Source organism: Falco naumanni, chromosome 3 (assembly GCF_017639655.2).
Source record: "Falco naumanni isolate bFalNau1 chromosome 3, bFalNau1.pat, whole genome shotgun sequence".
NCBI lineage: Eukaryota > Metazoa > Chordata > Aves > Falconiformes > Falconidae > Falco > Falco naumanni.
The window spans coordinates 40130543-40147610 of NC_054056.1; the positions used below are offsets into that span (position 1 = coordinate 40130543).

Genomic DNA, 17068 nt, shown 5'->3' on the forward strand with positions numbered 1-17068 from the left:
GCTGAGAGCAGGATCAATCATCCCGGTGAACATAAGGAGCAACCAGCAGTTGCTGGTTAGTTAGTATGGTAAGTTATCATCACTGCAGGACTGTCAGTTTCTCTCTCCGCCTTCCTTTAACTAATTCAGTCAATAACAGATTTTTGTGTTACACTTATTTACACTACTGAATAAATCCTTACTGATAGCGAAGACTTCAGTGAAGAAAGTACTGTATAAACATGGCAGGAAGAACAGGACAAAACAACTGTTAAGCAGAAGCTTGGGTCACAAAGTCCTTTTTTTCACAGCCCATTTCCCAAATGTGCTTTTTTTAACTAATATCTAAGATATTAAAGGTTAAGTTCATCAGATGCATTACTTTGATTACTACAAAAGAGTAACTCAACAGCGAAGACATAATTTTGAGCTTTAGACAAAGCTTACTGCGATACCATACAGGAAAAGTCTGCATCTGGCAAACATATTACCAATTTGTTCGGAAAAAACTTAACCCAACATAGAAAGTGTAAACAGATCAGAAGACACTTGGTAAAAGTTTGATTTCCGAAGTATATTAACAGCAGTTTTGGCATCTTTTTTGTTTGCTTTTGTAGTGGTTTTTGGTTTTTTTAATTATTATTCTTTGGTTCTTGGTTTGGGGTTTTGTCTGTGTTTGGTTTGTTGGTTTTTTTTTTTATTTTCTGTAGAATTAATTTCTTAAATTTCTTTTCTCAGCAATTCCAAAAAACTCTTTAATATCACAAGCAGAAAAGGACACAGATGTGCCTGAAACTCCAAAGTCAGTATGCTTGGGATCCTATTAAGTTTTTGAAACCCTTCTGGAGTCCTTTGGGACAAAAATGTAATGGTATGAGAGCTGACATTAATAAAATAAGCAGCACAGATTCCAGACTTTTGGATTACAAAATCATCTAAACCATTATCAACAGGAGAAGGAAGACACTTTTTTTTAAACGGAATAGTAAGAGAATTTTGTAAAAATCTTAAGGTGTTTCTTCTTTATATAGTAAGTTAGAAGACTTACACAATTGTTAACAGTGTTACACTGGCCTAAGTATCCCAAATAAAGAATGCCTCCCAAAAATAGTGTTGAGTGAGAAAACACATTGAATATTGAGATCGTTATCAGATGGTTATCAAGTTTGAGAGGTAGACAACAATCTTAATCTATTATTTGGGAAAGGTAGCACTACAACTGTTTATGTAAATGGCATTAAGTATTATCTATACAGTGTCCATACCTGCATAAGAGCGCAAAGAGGAGGAACAACACTGTTTCTCACTTAACAGCAACTACATTCATCTAATGTCCTTGGTCTGCACCCAGTTCTCCTGGAAATGCAGATGCAGGGAAGAAAAGATTAGGAAGGTAAGGAAAAAAAAAAGTAAACCCTGTTTGTGTATGCAGGCAAATAACAGGCAGAACACACTACTCAGATTGCAGGGAGGATGATTTGGTTCACAGCATGATCCTCAGGACAGCGTGTCTAGATCAAGTGGACCTGCAGAGAAGGAAGTACCAGAAATCCTACACAGAAGGTTCCATGATGTGAATTCAAATACACTGCCTAATATGTATTTATGATGATGCTCCACTGCTGGAAAAGCATTTCTGTTCCTATTCACTGTGTCCATTAGATTCTGGGTTTACATTAAAAAGAAAAGTAGTAACTAATAGCAGCACTGATGCAAAGGCTTTGTCACAGCAATGATCAGACTATGTTGTTACCTGCCAGTACCTGTAAAGTATTATCTGTTACAGAAAGCATCAATTTCAAAAACAGTATTAAAAACACAGCTCAGTACACAAAAGGGATCACAATTTTTCGGCCCTTTGGGTAGTCTTCAAATTTCTCAAGGTACCATCTGAAAAGCAAAGACAGAAATCCAATGAGTATTGAGTCTTAAAAATGCTGGCAAGGAAATTAAGTAATTGTACAACGTGTTCAATTTAATCCATATATTTTCTGGATACAAACTGAAAAAACGCCTTTAGAACCTACTCTGGATGGAAAACTGCCATTTACCACACTCATGCTAATGACATCTAATCACCAACTACGAACGAAACAGTTACTGCTGCCAGCAGTGGGAAATCAAACCAACGGATGTGGTGAAAGCAGACAGGAAAGGAATAGCCTGTTGTTTCAAAATGTATGTTGTTATGCATCCTGACTATTCGCATTTTAGCGGTCAAGGGGAAAAAATAATATAAAAAAAACATCCAAGGGGCTAACATATCAAATTGTACAATGACTTCACATGGAAGCAGGGGATACTCCACATACTGGGATGACAGTCACTGTTCTAGATAGAAACATCTTCAGTTCCAGTCAGGATTTTGATAATCAAACTTAACATGGCAAACATTACACTAACCTTACTGCTAATCCCCCTCAAAGACCACCACTGCTTTCAAATCAGACAACGTTAAGAGAATAAATGCATAGCGCTACCAAATATTATTTGTCTGGTCACCTTATAAAACAATTTTACTCCCATTTTCAAGTATTTATTCCTCTGCTTCTTTAAAATATAATAAAAAAAGAATGAACTTCATCTGGGCTCCTCCAAGGTACAGGTATTCATATTATTAATTAGCTAACTGTAAGAATAAAGCTGGAATAAGCAGAGAACAAAACATAAAATGCATGCTAACCTGCAGCTGTGGAATATCAGCATTACAGATAAAGGACTGAAAAGGATAAATACTAAGTTTTTCAAACTAAACACACTACACCAAAATTATTTTTCACTTACACAGATTTGTTAGCGTAAGTGTTTCGGGTTTTTTGTTTACTGGGTTTTTTCTGTACCCCTCTTCCATTTTTATGCATTTTTTCTTTAGTGCAAATTACTTCCTTTAATGAAGTTTAGTTTTTTCATAATGCTTTCTAAGTCAAGAGTTCTGAAAGAGTGCTGTCAAGGCTTAACAGACAGGAACCAGCAATGAAATTTGAGCCTGAAGAACAATATACAAGGAGAGGCTGAGGAACCCGACATTGCTTAGTCTGGCGAGGAAGGGACTAAGGGGCACTGTTACTGCTGCCTATGGGTACTGGAAGGGGAGACAATGGAGCAAAACTATGAATGAAATGCAAACTCTTGCAGCTGGAACACAATGGCCTCACGCAGAAGTGGAGACCAGGGACTGACTGGCTAGCTAGCAGCTCTACACGAAAGGACAGACATCCTGGTGGGCATTTTGAACATGAGTCAGTAATGGGTCTGTGCAACGATGAAGGCTAACTGCATATTGGCCTGCCTACAAGTATAGAGCATCGGTTCAAGGGAAGTGCTTATTCTGTGCTATTCAGCAGTTGAGAGCCTGCATCTGCCTTACTGCCTCCAGTTCTTGGCCTCCTGTGCAATAAAGATGTCCACAAGCTGGAGAAGAATCCAGCAGATGGTCATTAAGACAACTGCATAGCTGGAACATATGAGAAGTTGAGGGACCTAGGCTTGTTCAGCCTGGAAAAGAAGTTAAGAGGCAGATCTGACTGCAGTCTTCCACTGCCTACAGTGGTGTTGGAGAGAAGGCAGAACCATACCCCTCCTGGGAGCACACAGCAAGTGGACAAGTGGCAGGGAATAAAAGTTGCAACACGGAAAAAATCCAGCTGGACGTAAGGAAAAAAAAAAAACCTCTTCCCCACGGGAATGAGAAAATTCCTGTCCCAGTGCTTTGCCAGAGATGTGCTGAGGCCTCCACCCCTGGAGATAGACACTCAGCACTCAACTGGATGAGGCCCTGGGCAACCAGGTATAGCCTTGCGGTTAGCCCTGGTTGGAGCAGGTCACACCAGATGACTGCACAACCTTCAGATGCTACTCCCAACCCAAGATATCCTGTGACTCTTCTCAGTAATAGCTGGTGGTAAAACAAGGAAAGATGGTCACAGGCAACAGGCTTGGATGGTTCAGGTTGGATAGTAGGAAAAACTCGTTCACTGGTAGGGTAATGCAGACCTGGAACACACTACAAACAAGGTGCAGGAAAACCTCTGTTTCTGGAGGTTTTCAAGACTCCACTAGACATAGCCATGGCCACCCTGACAGACTGTTAGCAGTTGCATTTTTTTCAACTTACTTCCTCCATATATTCATCTTTATTTGCTTTTATACCCCTAAGTTTCAGCACAAGAATCTAAGCAGGAAACTGAAAGTAACTAGATTAAGATTAAGGTGATCAAATTCTTCTAAACATGCTATTCCTTAAAGGCAATTCTTTCAAGAAACAAGTTTTCTCAAATTATGATCCTTCTGTCTTCTGTAACTTCAAATTTTAGTATTATAGAAACAAGTTTGAGCTGCAAGGGGAAGTATAGTGTATTACCAATTAAAACAATTTTCCCAAACTTTTCTATAATCTTTACAGATCCAGAATGAACTATGGTCATTTAAACATTGACTACCTCATTGTACACACTGTGTGTTTATGCTCAGTATTCTCCCATTGAAATACTGCAGTGCTTGATGCTACTCAAAGTATTCTCTATCATATTCTCCACTACAGTAGCAGCCTCACAAGACTTGCTCTGCAACATCCCTATGGAATGAGGCATAATTTGTTGAATGGAAATGAAGTGTACAGAAATTATAAGACACAAACACTTACTGATGGTGTTGTTTTGCCCTTGAACCCAAGATGAAAAGTGTACACAGCGCAAATGCAAGGCTTTCAATGGTGCAGCAGGCAAGGGCAAACCCAAACCATTCCAGGATCTCTCCAAAAAAGTTGGCTCCACTGACATACTCAAACATTCCTCCTGAAAGTAGGACAGAGTAATTTTAAAAGCACCTTAATCTAGGAGATGTGCAACGCTATCTTTCACTGTAAGTCAAATAAGATCTGTATCACTAATGTCAGATTTTTAAATCCAGTTTTTCAGTTCAAGCTATTCTATGAAGTATTACTTAATACCTCATTTTAAGACAGACCTTCCCCAGCTTCATTTTGCCTCTTCAAATCATGAAAGAAAAGCAGATTTATCAGTATCAGAAGTTAGCTCATGCCTCTAAATAGTTACTGATATCAAACCAGCTCTTTGATCATAAACTAAACCTTTCTTAAATCCTGTAAAAATAGAAAATATGCTCCCCTTCAAGAGTCCCAGAAAATATTCATAGGGTTAGTTAACATACATAATTTAATTAATTTAATTCTTTAAATTCTTAGTTAATTTACAGTTCCAAAGTTATCCTCTAGTTTAAAATGTGTTGCCCTTTTGTTCCCCTTCACTTTCAGGTCTACTGCTTTGGCCCTGACACTCCATGAAAGAAGTAATTGGCAGTCCACATTAAATGTATTTTACAGCCAATTATGCATGAACAATCAGTACTCACCTGCTGGGAATTTTATGAAATAAGAACTTTCACCCTAATTCCAAAGTTAGTGTAAAAACTGGTAACATCTTGGTATGTGCTTTATCAGCAGGCCTAAACAAACAAGTATTTGCCAAGTGTAATAAAAGACATGCTTTGACTTTGCTTTAATTTACTTCACTTTTGTGACAAAAGCAGAATTCTAGCACTTAAACTGGATAATCAAAAACATCAACTCCTCCTGATCATGCAGCAAATATCTTATTTCCTTCCGATTTTTTTTGTACACTGAACATAATACAGTATGTTCATGTTCTTTTACTCATGGGCACTTGGATTTGCATCTGTTAAAAGTTACCTTTCTTGGTGACGAATAAGTCCACTGCCTTATATACCTAGTTCTACCAGTTTTATTAAGAAATCTCACTAAAAACTAAGAAAGCAACAGCTAAAGGAAAACGCTTAGATAAACAGCAGAATTCAGAGGTAAGCTATTATTTTTACGCTCTCACTGAGTGTAATATACCTAGAAGAATCTAACATTTCCAGAAGTGTCAATAAACTTTAACACTTCAATAGGCTCCTTAAGAAGTCCTTTCATGTTCTTCATTTTCCCAGGAAGGCCAGAATTTATAGTGCCTGACTTCCTTCGGGTTTCTGTCCTCTTTTCCCCATGTATCTCTTATTGCAGTAGTTTCTCTCCAGTTACCTAAGATCCCTCCCTCTTCATATGTGGGACAGCTTAAGATGGGCCAGCCACACATAGTTGCTGAGTACTTTCTGCCTTCCCTTCCTGCCCCCGCACTGGGATGATAATTCAGGTCATCTTTCTCCACCTACCTGCTGAGTCTCATGAAAGTTGTGGGATGCTATGTTACATTTTTAACACTTTCTAAAAATGCAGCCAAAGTTGGTCAAGAAATCGAATGACTTGCACAAGCCACATGATATCATGAAATAGATCCCTTACAATACTTGGCTTAAGGGCGGGGAGGGGAAGTGTTTCCCACGCTATGAAATCACTTCTCTGAATAGACCACTACTATTTCCAATTTCCCCTTATATCACAAATTACTATCTTCCCTAAAAAAAACCCAAGCTTTAAAAGGTCATCTTTACACAGAACCATTTTAGGTTGGAAGGGACCTCCTGAGATCACCTAGTCCAACCCCCTTGGCTCAAGCAGTGTCAGCTAGAGCAGGTTACCCAGGACCATGTCCAGTCCAGTTGTGAGTATCTCTGCAGATGGAGACTCCACAATTCCTCCGAGCAACCTGTTCCAGTTTTTGCTGTGAGGGTAGTCAAACACTGTGTTCAGATATGATTTCAGGTCTTCTGAATTTTTCGCCCAGTGACTCTGCTCTTGTCACCAGGCGCCACTGAGAAGAGCCTGGCTCCCTCCTCTTCATTCTCTCCCATCAAGTACTTATACATATTGATAAGAACTTGCTGAACCTTCTCGTCTCCAGGCTGAACAGTCCCAGCTCTCTCCACCTCTCCTCACGAGAGATATTTTATTGCTACAGAAATTTCTGTAACTTTTTACTCACCTCTTGGTATCTTGTAACCAGTTTCTCCTGGCTTTCTCAGATTTCTGAGAATATGATCAGAATGAATATTGATTGCCATGCCCATCAGCCACCCTATAAAACCTGAAGAGAAATATTTAAAATACTGTCTTTAATATACTGAGCCAAAGTGCTTGTTCAGAAAACAAACCACAGTCATATATCACATGTTAGGCACGTTATCTCAAAGCAGTAGTAATGCAAGCAGCTTAAGCAATTCTGGTGACATCCTGCACAATCCCAGTCCCACACTGAGCTCTTAAGTCAGCAGAGTTCACAGTAATCAACAGGTTTGTAGATAAGAATATACTCACAGTACTATCCCTGTGTTGCTAGACTTATATAAATGTATGCATGTGTATATATACAGATGTAATGTGTCTATTTCCCTAACTTCCACATAGAAAAACAAATACACTAAAATCTTAAACAGCCAAAGAAACAGCCAATCTCATTCCTGCCAGAGGGACACATCTTAGTTCCCTTTTTTTTTTTGTACTGAAAATATACCAGAGTTTCCACAGCAGACTTCCATGCAATAAAAGGAATAATAGAATTGGAAGGAATTCACACACTATTTACTTATGTCATTCAACAAAATGGTTTCATGATTTATACCAGGCTTTCATAGAAACTGAAATTATTGTTGCATTCTACATCCTTACATCTTGTTGCCATAATTGTTTGGGATAAATCAAAAAAGAATTTAGGATTGAAATTCAGTATTTTCACCCTTCCATTCTCAGTCTTTGGCTACATGTTACCTATGTAATCTTCCTCTGAAGGCAGTGTTCCTTGTTACTATGAGCAGACAAGATCAGGTTTTCAGGGTAGATCCATTATGTTGTTTTGAAACCACTTCTAAAGTTATCAATTTTTATTTAAATTACCAAGAAAATGCCAATGATGCTCTTCTAGAACATGCCAGATATAGAAAGTTTTGCTTTTTTGCACCCATCACTCAAGTCTTTCAGATAGCTTGCTCTCAATTCAGAGAAATCCAGTAGTACGACCATCTCAGCAAAGACATGAAGTAGACATCCAGAGGTATAAGGCCATCTTGCAAGTTGTCAGAGCATACTTTACCAAAACTTAAGCCAATTTCAAAGGGAAGCTGCAGATCTAAGTGGATCTTGTCTCTCAAACAACTTCTTAGATAGACAGCTTTCTTCTCTCAGCCCTTTGTGGGCTGTGTTTACTTTAAAGGACTTAGCTGTCTGCTTCCACACGGATCAGGAGGAAATAAATGACTGCTCTGCATAGAAATAGAGGTTTCTGCATGAAAGCTTTCTCCATATTTACCTATATACATAAAAACATTGTTCAATTAGCTTCTTACAATCTGCTGACATTACAAAACTAGTAGCAGAATTTAGTTCTGCAGAAAAAGCACGTTTCTTAACTTTTTGTTTATACAGCACAGTGCCAGAAGCTTCAATTAGCAATCAAGGTGTGTATATGCCACAAAGTGTTTTCCGTAGGAAATCTGCCATAATACTTTCAACTATATAATCAATGTAATTATACCATCATGAGACAGATTAGATCAACGTAATGAGGATTTTACAAACCAATTCATGTAATGACAGCATTCCAAAACTGAGAGAATAATTCAAATGCTGTTGAATTCTACTTTGAGGAAGAGGTAATTTTTAACTTCTTTTCCCTGCAAAAGAGATCTTTATCCCAATAGAGAATATTGGATCCCCACTGCATCCAGCAACGAAAATAGTTTGTTTCTCTCAGCATTAGTAATTATGTATCAGTTTGCAAATTGCCAGAGAAGATTGAGACTACCTTGGAAAACAAGGGATGTTATTCATACAACTAAATAAGCAAGTTATGTCTATCCATAAGACCATTTGAAAGGAAATTTCTGAACAGATTAATGCTACTTGAATATAAACAATGTTTCTACTAATTTACTTCAGTATTGGCATGAAGAAAAATCTATCCTGAAAGGTAGTAGCAGTTCTAGAAAGAACACAATTTCCTTCTGAGGAAATTAGAGACCCTTTGATTTCCCTGAAATGCCACCATAGTTTTGGACAATGTTAGTGTACTCTAAATTGGTATCTGTTTGTAAAATATATATGAGCTACTAAGAACTTTCCAGATAATGCAAAAAAGACCGGAGCTTGCTTTAGGAGTGCCCAATTACTACATAAGATCAGTTGATTCTGTGCATTTTTACTCCTCTTACTTGAAAACTACCACATGTCAGAAGAAAACAAGTCTCTCTTCGTGGACAACAAGCTGATGAACATGGGCTATTTTTAAAGCACTCCAATTTGAAGACCCACTTCCCCCTGAAGCACTGCATTCCCAGTTCCCTGCGCCTGTTCTCTCTGGGCATTGTACTTCACTGTCCTCATCCTCAGATTCCCACCACAGCAGAGTCCCAGGACTGCACTCTACAAAGCCAAGCAAGAGCTGGTTACGCACCATGACCTGCATGACTTGGCTTCCACCACAGGGAAACAGATATGTAAACAGGGAGGGAGCCACAGGATGCACCACACGACGTAGATGACCTCATGAGGCTATTAAACTCAACAGGCTTTTTTCCTTCATCAGGATAAAACTGGAGATTAAGTCCTGGGTTTGTACCAGAACATTTGCATAAGAAGGACAGTAACTAGGTCTGTATTACCAAACAAACTAGTGCAACAGAAAAGCACAGGTGCGTTGTTGCACCAGTGTCCTCTTTACCCTGGCCCATATAAAAATCTCATGCAAAATGAGCCTGCTCTTGTTCTGCAGGCTCTTTCAGAGCGACAGTATGGGAACTGCTGTCTGGCTGACCTCCCCACTCTGGGTTTCGAAAATACATAGTGCCAGATGCTGTATAGAAACATCAGGAGGCCAGTTTCTACAGCTGCACTGAAGGTGCCTGGTAGACACCTCAGGTGAACCAGTGCCTCATGTCATATTGTGTAGTTAGTCTTTCCAAGAAGGCACAGAATCATTTGGATCATCCAGATGCCTGTAGATATTAGGAGAGATACTGACTAACCCCCATCCCTCGGTCACAAGACCATATCCAGATACGGACAATGCCCATGCTCCCTCCATGTCTGTTCCGTGTAGAAAGCAGAAATGCCATGTGTGCCTGGTTGCCTGACTGACAGATAAAGTGCTTCACGCAACAGACTAGGTTCTGATGTTCCATCACCTGCACCTTCCGAGTTATAGGTACTGCTCTGCTTTGCACAGCTCCTGCGAAGAAAAGTGGTTTGATGCACAGAAGGGTCAGCCATCAACATTAGAAGAAAGTAGTTGGATGGGGATTTAAAGGAGTAAGAAAAGACATACAACATACTGCCAAGAGATTGACGAAGCTAAAGCAAGCAAAGGAAGGAGTTTCCAGTTAGAGATGCAGACAGATTAGGAAAAAACACAGGGGTGAAACATGCAGGTACTCTTGGTAAGTTCACAAGCTTTTTATTGGCACATACATGTAAGGTACACGCTGCAAGATTATGAAGTTGTTCTCACATTAGTTTGCAAGCTTATGGTTTTATCAACCATTGTACTGCATTTGAAACTGAACATTTCCATTTCTTCTGAAAACAGAAGAGTTCAGTGTTCTGAACTAAATCAATACTGTCCAGAGAAACCATGAAAGAACCACATCAAAACTGTATTGCTGCTCCAAATTAATTGCTAGTGTAGATATAACTTATTACTTTCCCAGAATTAACTCCTAAACATCTGAAAACAGTCAATCTGTATAACTAAGGTTCCACAGACCAAATGCATCCATTGTTTGAACACACACACCCACACACTCATGATGGTTAATCAGCCTAATTTCTCCAAATTTCTGTTTTCACTGCAAATTTATCTCCTTTCAGCTTCCAACTACTGAACTTTGTTTGGCTGCTACTTGTAGAAACTCTCCCATTTCCCTTCCATATATAACTTCATATAGATTGAAGAAATATCTTGCTAGCCCTCAGCAAATATGCTTTCTTACTATTGTTATTTTCTAGTCTTCTACTCAATTATTTTTTATTTTAGTCACTTCAAACAGAGGCTTAAAGGCACTGCCAGATGTTTCTGAAGAACTAGAACATAATAGTCCAGTTGTTCAGGGAGCATCCAGTATACAATAAAGCACTTCTGCATGTCAGCTGACCAAAGCTACAAGCATAAATTGCAGATATTTCGAGGTACCTAGCTGGGATAAATACCAAATAGCAATTATATCTATCCACTATGTTCCAATTACGTTGATGTCCACTACAAAACAAAAATAAAAAAGCCCAAAAGATATTCTAGTTACAGGAATAAAGGAAACAAGTCTTAGGTTTGCCTGTTTCATAGCCACACCAAACTTTATGGAAAGATTTGTGTAATAACAGTGTCAAAAAAGCCAGTGAGTGATACTATTGAAATGGTTGCTATGTATACCAAGAATCTTTCTTAGTTTTCAGGATAACTTTTATAAGTCAAAGTATTGCTTTAAGTCATCATGAAAGCAACACTCTGCTTATGATTAGCAGGACTGGAAAAAAAAACATTTAAGTAGATATTGCAAACTAGCATTATGGGGGGGGGGGGGGGGGGGTAGGGAGAGGAAAACCACAACCCACAATGCAAAACTTAAATGCAAGCCAGACTAATTCATACACGGAAGTATTCATAACTGAAGGCATATGACCCTAACCATTTTCATTCATCCCTTTCAGAAATGCTTGAAAATGAAAAACAAAACAAAACACAAAAAACCTAGAACACGCAAGGAAACCTGAGCAACATTCTTATTACCTTAATTTAAGATCTTTCAGTAAGAAGGAATTGATGTATGGCTCCTGACTCATTACTTGTTTACAACACCGTATTGAGATATTTTTTGATTAAGATGCTAAATTAGGACACCGGAAACAAAGTTTGCATTGCATCAGAGTCTTCAATTTTGATCAACAGATCATTTAAGAAGTTTTTTGTTGGATCAAAGTTTAAGGAGACTGGAATTTCAAAAGTATATCCAATTTCCCAGTGCCCACTGAAGTCATTCCCTTGTACTTTCAATTTTTCCATTTTTAGAGCACAAGCAGTACTGCCTCCTAATCTTGGCAGGCAAGAATCTATTTCAATTTAAATTTCTTCAATCTTACATTCATGACAGCATTTAGCACAGTGGCCCTCTATTGTCATCTGTTGTAACACCATAATACAGATAAAAACTTATTCTTGCTGTAAAAGGCTTAGGAAATCTGGAAGAAACACTAACTTTCTCTGGCTCCAGAATAACAACAAGAATTGTACTGGGTGTGCTGGGTTTGGCTGGGATAGAGGTAATTGTCTTCATAGTAGCTAGTATGGGGCTGTGTACAGGACTTGTGATGAAAATACCACGGATAATGCAGAGATGTTTTCATTACTGCTGAGCTGTGCTCACACAGAGCCAAAGCCTTTTCTACTCCTCACCCACCAGCAAGTAGGCGGGGGGGGGGGGGGGGGGGGGGAACGACAAGAAGCTGGGAGGGGACACAGTTGGGACAGCTGAGCCCAACTGACTGAAGGGATATTCCATACCATGACACCGTGCTCAGCATATAAAGCCGAGAGAAGAAGGAAGGGGTGGGGGAATGTTCAGAGTGATGGCGTTTGTCTGCCCAGCTGCTACACATGTTGGAGCCCTGCTGTCCTGGGGATGGCTGAGCACCTGCCTGCCCATGGGAAGTGGGGAATGAATTCCTTGCTTTGCTTGCGTGGACGGCTTTTGCTTTACCTACTAAGCCGTCTTTATCTCAGCCCATGAGTTCTCACTTTTCCAATTCTCTCCCTCATCCCATTGGAGCGAAGCAAGCAAGCAGCTGCATAGTGCTCAGTTGCCAGCTGGGGTTAAACCCTGACATTGGTTCAGATCAGGGATCTACACAGCTCAGTATTATACCTTTGACTGACAAGGCCAAACATTCTGGTTTATCTTCAGATCAAAGTGATCTTTCAGTAAAGATTTCCTTGGGAAAGGATACTATGTTTTTGACAGTAGGCAGAAGTAGATGCCTACAAAACAAAAGAATAGAGCAAAGACAATAATTTGTCACTTAAAATCTTAGCTTTTTAATCCATAAGCATGGTTTCAAGTATAAATGTAACCTCACTTCCCAATAGAGGTGAATGTTCAATCCCTCCATGCCCCTCCTTGTAGGGCAGTTTTGTTCTTGGACAAAGCCCAGTCCTATCACAAGGGTGGGTGAGTTGGTGTCTGTGTGCACGCACGTGCAAATATCCCAACATCAAAGACTTTTGGCACCAGAAGTGTTATCTTGGTATTTAGCAGCTACCCTTACTGGATTTTTACTCCATTAATTTGTTCACTTCTGTTTGACCACATACAAACCTGCAGTACATATGACATCAAGAAACAAGGGATTTCCATTTAATCTACATGTAATGTGGATAACCTGCTTTGTTCTAAACCGGTATGCGGCTGGTTCCGTTTAAAGCCTCATGGTTTAACCCCAGCCAGCAACCAAGCCCCACACTTGAGAATCTGAAAGTAATGTAAAACTCATGGGTTGAGATAAGAACGATTTAATAGGTAAAGCAAAAGCTGCACACACAAGCAAAGCAAAGCAAGGAATTCATTCCCCACTTCCCATGGGCAGGCAGGGGTTCAGCCATCCCCAGGACAGCAGGGCTCCAGCACACGTAACAGTTACTTGGGCAGACAAACGCCATAATGCCAAATGTTCCCCTCTTCCTTCTTCTTCCCCCAGTTTATATACTCAGCATGACGTCATATGACATGGAATATCCCTTTGGTTAGCTTGGGTCACCTGTCCTGGCTGTGTCCCCTCCCAGTTTCCCGTGCCCCTCCAGCCCTCTCGCTGGCAGGACCCAAGGAACTGACAAGTCCTTGATTTAGTATAAACATCACCCAGCAACAACTGAAAGCATCAGTGTCCTATCAACTTGTTCTCACATCAGAGCCAAAACACAGCACCGTACTAACTACTAAGAAGGAAATTAACTCTATCCCAGCTGTAACCAGGACAGGCTTTAAGCTCCTATACCAAAAAAAAAAATGCATGACCCATATTTACTTTGGTGTTAATGAATAAAGATGATAGTCAGCTCATCCAGCACTGACATTGTAGGAAGTGTCAGTTCACAGTTCTAAAATAAAAAAAAGGTTAAAAGGATTACAGCTACAGCAAACAAGATAATTAATGATGACAAAATCTATAAAATAGGATTGAAGAGACCATAAGATTACAGTAAAAAATAAAAAGCTGTGAAGACAAAGGAAAATTACACCTAATGTTCTCATAACATGTTTTAACTCACCTGTAATGAAACATGGATCTTTTAACCAGCCTGAAGGGTATTTTGCATAGTTGCTCAAGCTGCGGCCTTGCAAGTATCCATTGTAAACACAGAACAGAAGCGCTAGCACAAAAGTGAAAAATGGTGTTGGTTTTCCTTCCCGAATCAGAAGAGGAAATATGAGTGCCCTATAGCAAATAAGAAAAGAAAAAATTGTTGCATTAACAAACAGAAAAGACACTTTTGATGTCCTAAACTGTAATCCGTATTCCACATTATCCTGCTCACCAAGTTGTCAGTGGAGTTTTTGATCCCAGTTCAAAGATTATGCTTGCTTTAACACCTAAATGTTGATTTTGCTGCCTCATCAGAATGACAAGATCAGTCCTCTCTCCCCTATGACACAAGTTTTGAACTTCATATCCAAGGCAATTACTTTGACCAGAGTAGCAAAGGCAGCTGAGGTTAAGCACAGTATATTTTTGTCTTCCTTTGTTCCTAAACCCTCAGTAGTATCACCAGGGTTTCTGGTATGAGCCAGCTCTCGCAATCTCTACTCCAAATGCACCAGCACTTCCAGGAGAAAAGTCAATCCCCTCGAAATTAACCTAATTGAGCTCAGTTTCCTCCTTACCTTAGAAGTCACTTAAAAACATTAATTGCTTTGCCTTGATAATCTTGGTCTTCCCTATGACACCTGTGCAAGATGCGATAAATCTACAACTGCCATCCCATTTGGGAAAGGAAACTCAATCGCTTTTCCCAGGGGATTACATGAGTAAATAAACAAGCTCCAAACAAGAAAAACAGGTGAAGGTTTTTATGGTCTGTCTGGTGTAACTAGCCAACTCCCAATCACCTATTGATTTTATTACAATCTATAACAATACAGGCACAGGACTACTGAAGCCTGAGCATTCTTCCATGTATTTTCCAGCTAGCCAAGGACTACTGCTTTAAAGGAGCCTTTCCAAAGGAAACAAAACCGTAACAGCTTTCAAGAAAGAGTGATAAATTCATTAACATGATTATTTAAAGCCCGCTACATTACAGTAAACAGAATTGGATAAGAGAGGTCTACTTCCAGTCTGCATTCACCTTCAGAACAGTCCCTCAGTCTGGCAACAGCAATAAGCAGCTGGAAAAAAGGAACCGCAGTACAGCTCTGCTTTCTGTACAAACCTCCACCTCACATTTCTAGCTTTTGCCCAGACATCAAAGATGAGTTAATCACCAAAGCTGATCTCTTTACTCTCAAGAGTGGAAAAAAGAGGGAGTAAAGACACACTCCTGCGTTTGGCAAAGCCTGTCAGCCACCAGGCCAGCCATATGTTGCATCTCTCTTGGCTGTGAGGACGTGGAATATTCACAGTCAAAAGCAACAGCCTCTTGCAACAAACACTGACAGACAACCGTATCACCTGCCACACACCCCGCTTAAAATTAGCCAGACAAATCTCCCTCTGCTGTATTAGTATGGTGGCAAAATACCTGTGGAGTATTGCCAGTAGCTATTGTCAGAGACCTGAAGGCAACAGCAAAACCGTATCCGAGCTGCAGCTAAACGCCTTCCCCCAAGTAGTTTTACAAAACACCATTGACTACAGGGCAACGCGGGACACTCTGCTTAAGCTTCACTAGTATTTTAGTGAACATCCTGAACTGGAACGGACCCACAAAGATCATTGAGTCCAACTCACGAAACAAGCCCTGCATTCAAAAACATCATTGGAAGGAAAATAGCTACTGTTTCACAACTTTAAAATAAGAATCATAGAACCATGGAGATAACAGAGGTAATCACAGGACAGAATCATAAAATCACGGGGATAACCGGCTTGTGGCGGCCAAGCATTCATAGCGACGTCACTTTTTGACCCTTTAGCATTACCACTTCCTAGCATATTAAAACTATATCTGCATCCAGCGCTGAACTCCCCTTTTTGGGACACGGGGTCCTTTAAAACTACCTGGTCAAGTCATTGCTTAAAGGGAGGCCACCGCCAAGAGCTGCAGCAACGGGGCAGGACGGTGCACCCCGCCGGGAGCGCGCCCCGTGCCCCCCCGCCTGTGACACGGCCGACAGTCACCGCAGCAGCGCCGCAAGCACCGGCACGGAGCTCCCTGACTCAAGGGGCACAAAAGGCTCCACTGATTATTGCATTCCTTAAAAAACATTAGTTTGCATCAGAATTCCAGTTCCTGCAGCCGGAAAGCAGTAGCCGGGCGCGTCCATCAAGACGGACCCTGACCCGCGCTTCGCCCGCCCCCCCCCCCCCCCCCCCCCCCCGGGGGGGCCCGAGCAGGAGCACCCGAGGGCGGCCCCCGCCCCGGCCGAAGGGCCGCACCTGTGTGCGTAGTGCACGGCGAAGCAGCCCAGCAGCAGGCGGTTGGGCCAGGCGGCGGCGACCGCCCCGCCGCAGGCGGCCAGCCCCAGGGGGACGAGGAGGGAGGGCAGCTCCTGCAGCGCCCAGGCGGGGCGGGCGGGCAGCAGCCAGCCGAAGCGCCGCGAGGAGTACCGGCCGTAGGGCATGGGGATGAAGCAGAGCAGCACGGCGGAGGCGGCGCCCAGGGCCACCAGCCCGTAGGAGAGGAGCTCCAGCAGCCGCTGCTCCTCCGGGCCCGACACCCGCCGCCAGAACTCGCACGCGTTGCCGGCCCCCATCCCGCGCCACCGGCACGAGCCCGCCCGCGCCGCGGTGCTTCCATTCACCGGCCGGCGGGAGCCACGCCCACCGACACTGCGAACCAATCGGCGCGAGGGTGGGCGTGGCCGACACCGCCCCCTCCCGCCCCCGGCCGGCGGTTGGTGGGGCCGCCGCGTGCGGGAGGGGCGCCTGAGAGCGGAAGTCCCGCCGGGGCGGCGGCGGCGCGACGTGCTGCCGCCC

The 17068-nt window shown here is 41.6% G+C and overlaps 1 protein-coding gene across 1 annotated transcript; it reads right to left on the reverse strand.

Moving 5' to 3' along the window:
• Positions 1-322: 322 nt before the first annotated feature.
• On the reverse strand, positions 323-16888 carry SRD5A1 (steroid 5 alpha-reductase 1). Its single transcript, XM_040588428.1, has 5 exons — positions 16529-16888; positions 14202-14368; positions 6879-6980; positions 4622-4772; positions 323-1869 (listed from the first exon to the last, which is right to left on the reverse strand). Exons 1-5 carry the CDS (start codon positions 16843-16845, stop codon positions 1803-1805), a joined length of 804 nt encoding a protein of 267 aa, XP_040444362.1. The 5' UTR covers positions 16846-16888; the 3' UTR covers positions 323-1802.
• Between the last annotated feature and the right edge of the window lie 180 nt (positions 16889-17068).

Coding starts and splice junctions, on each gene's coding strand:
- SRD5A1 (XM_040588428.1), bottom strand. CDS start 16,845: ATGGGGGCCGGCAACGCGTGCGAGTTCTGGCGGCGGGTGTCGGGCCCG. Junction 6,981..14,201: donor AGATCCATGTTTCATTACAG/GTGAGTTAAAAC, acceptor ATTTCTCTTCAG/GTTTTATAGGGTGGCTGATG. Junction 1,870..4,621: donor AGGGCAAAACAACACCATCA/GTAAGTGTTTGT, acceptor TTTGCTTTTCAG/ATGGTACCTTGAGAAATTTG.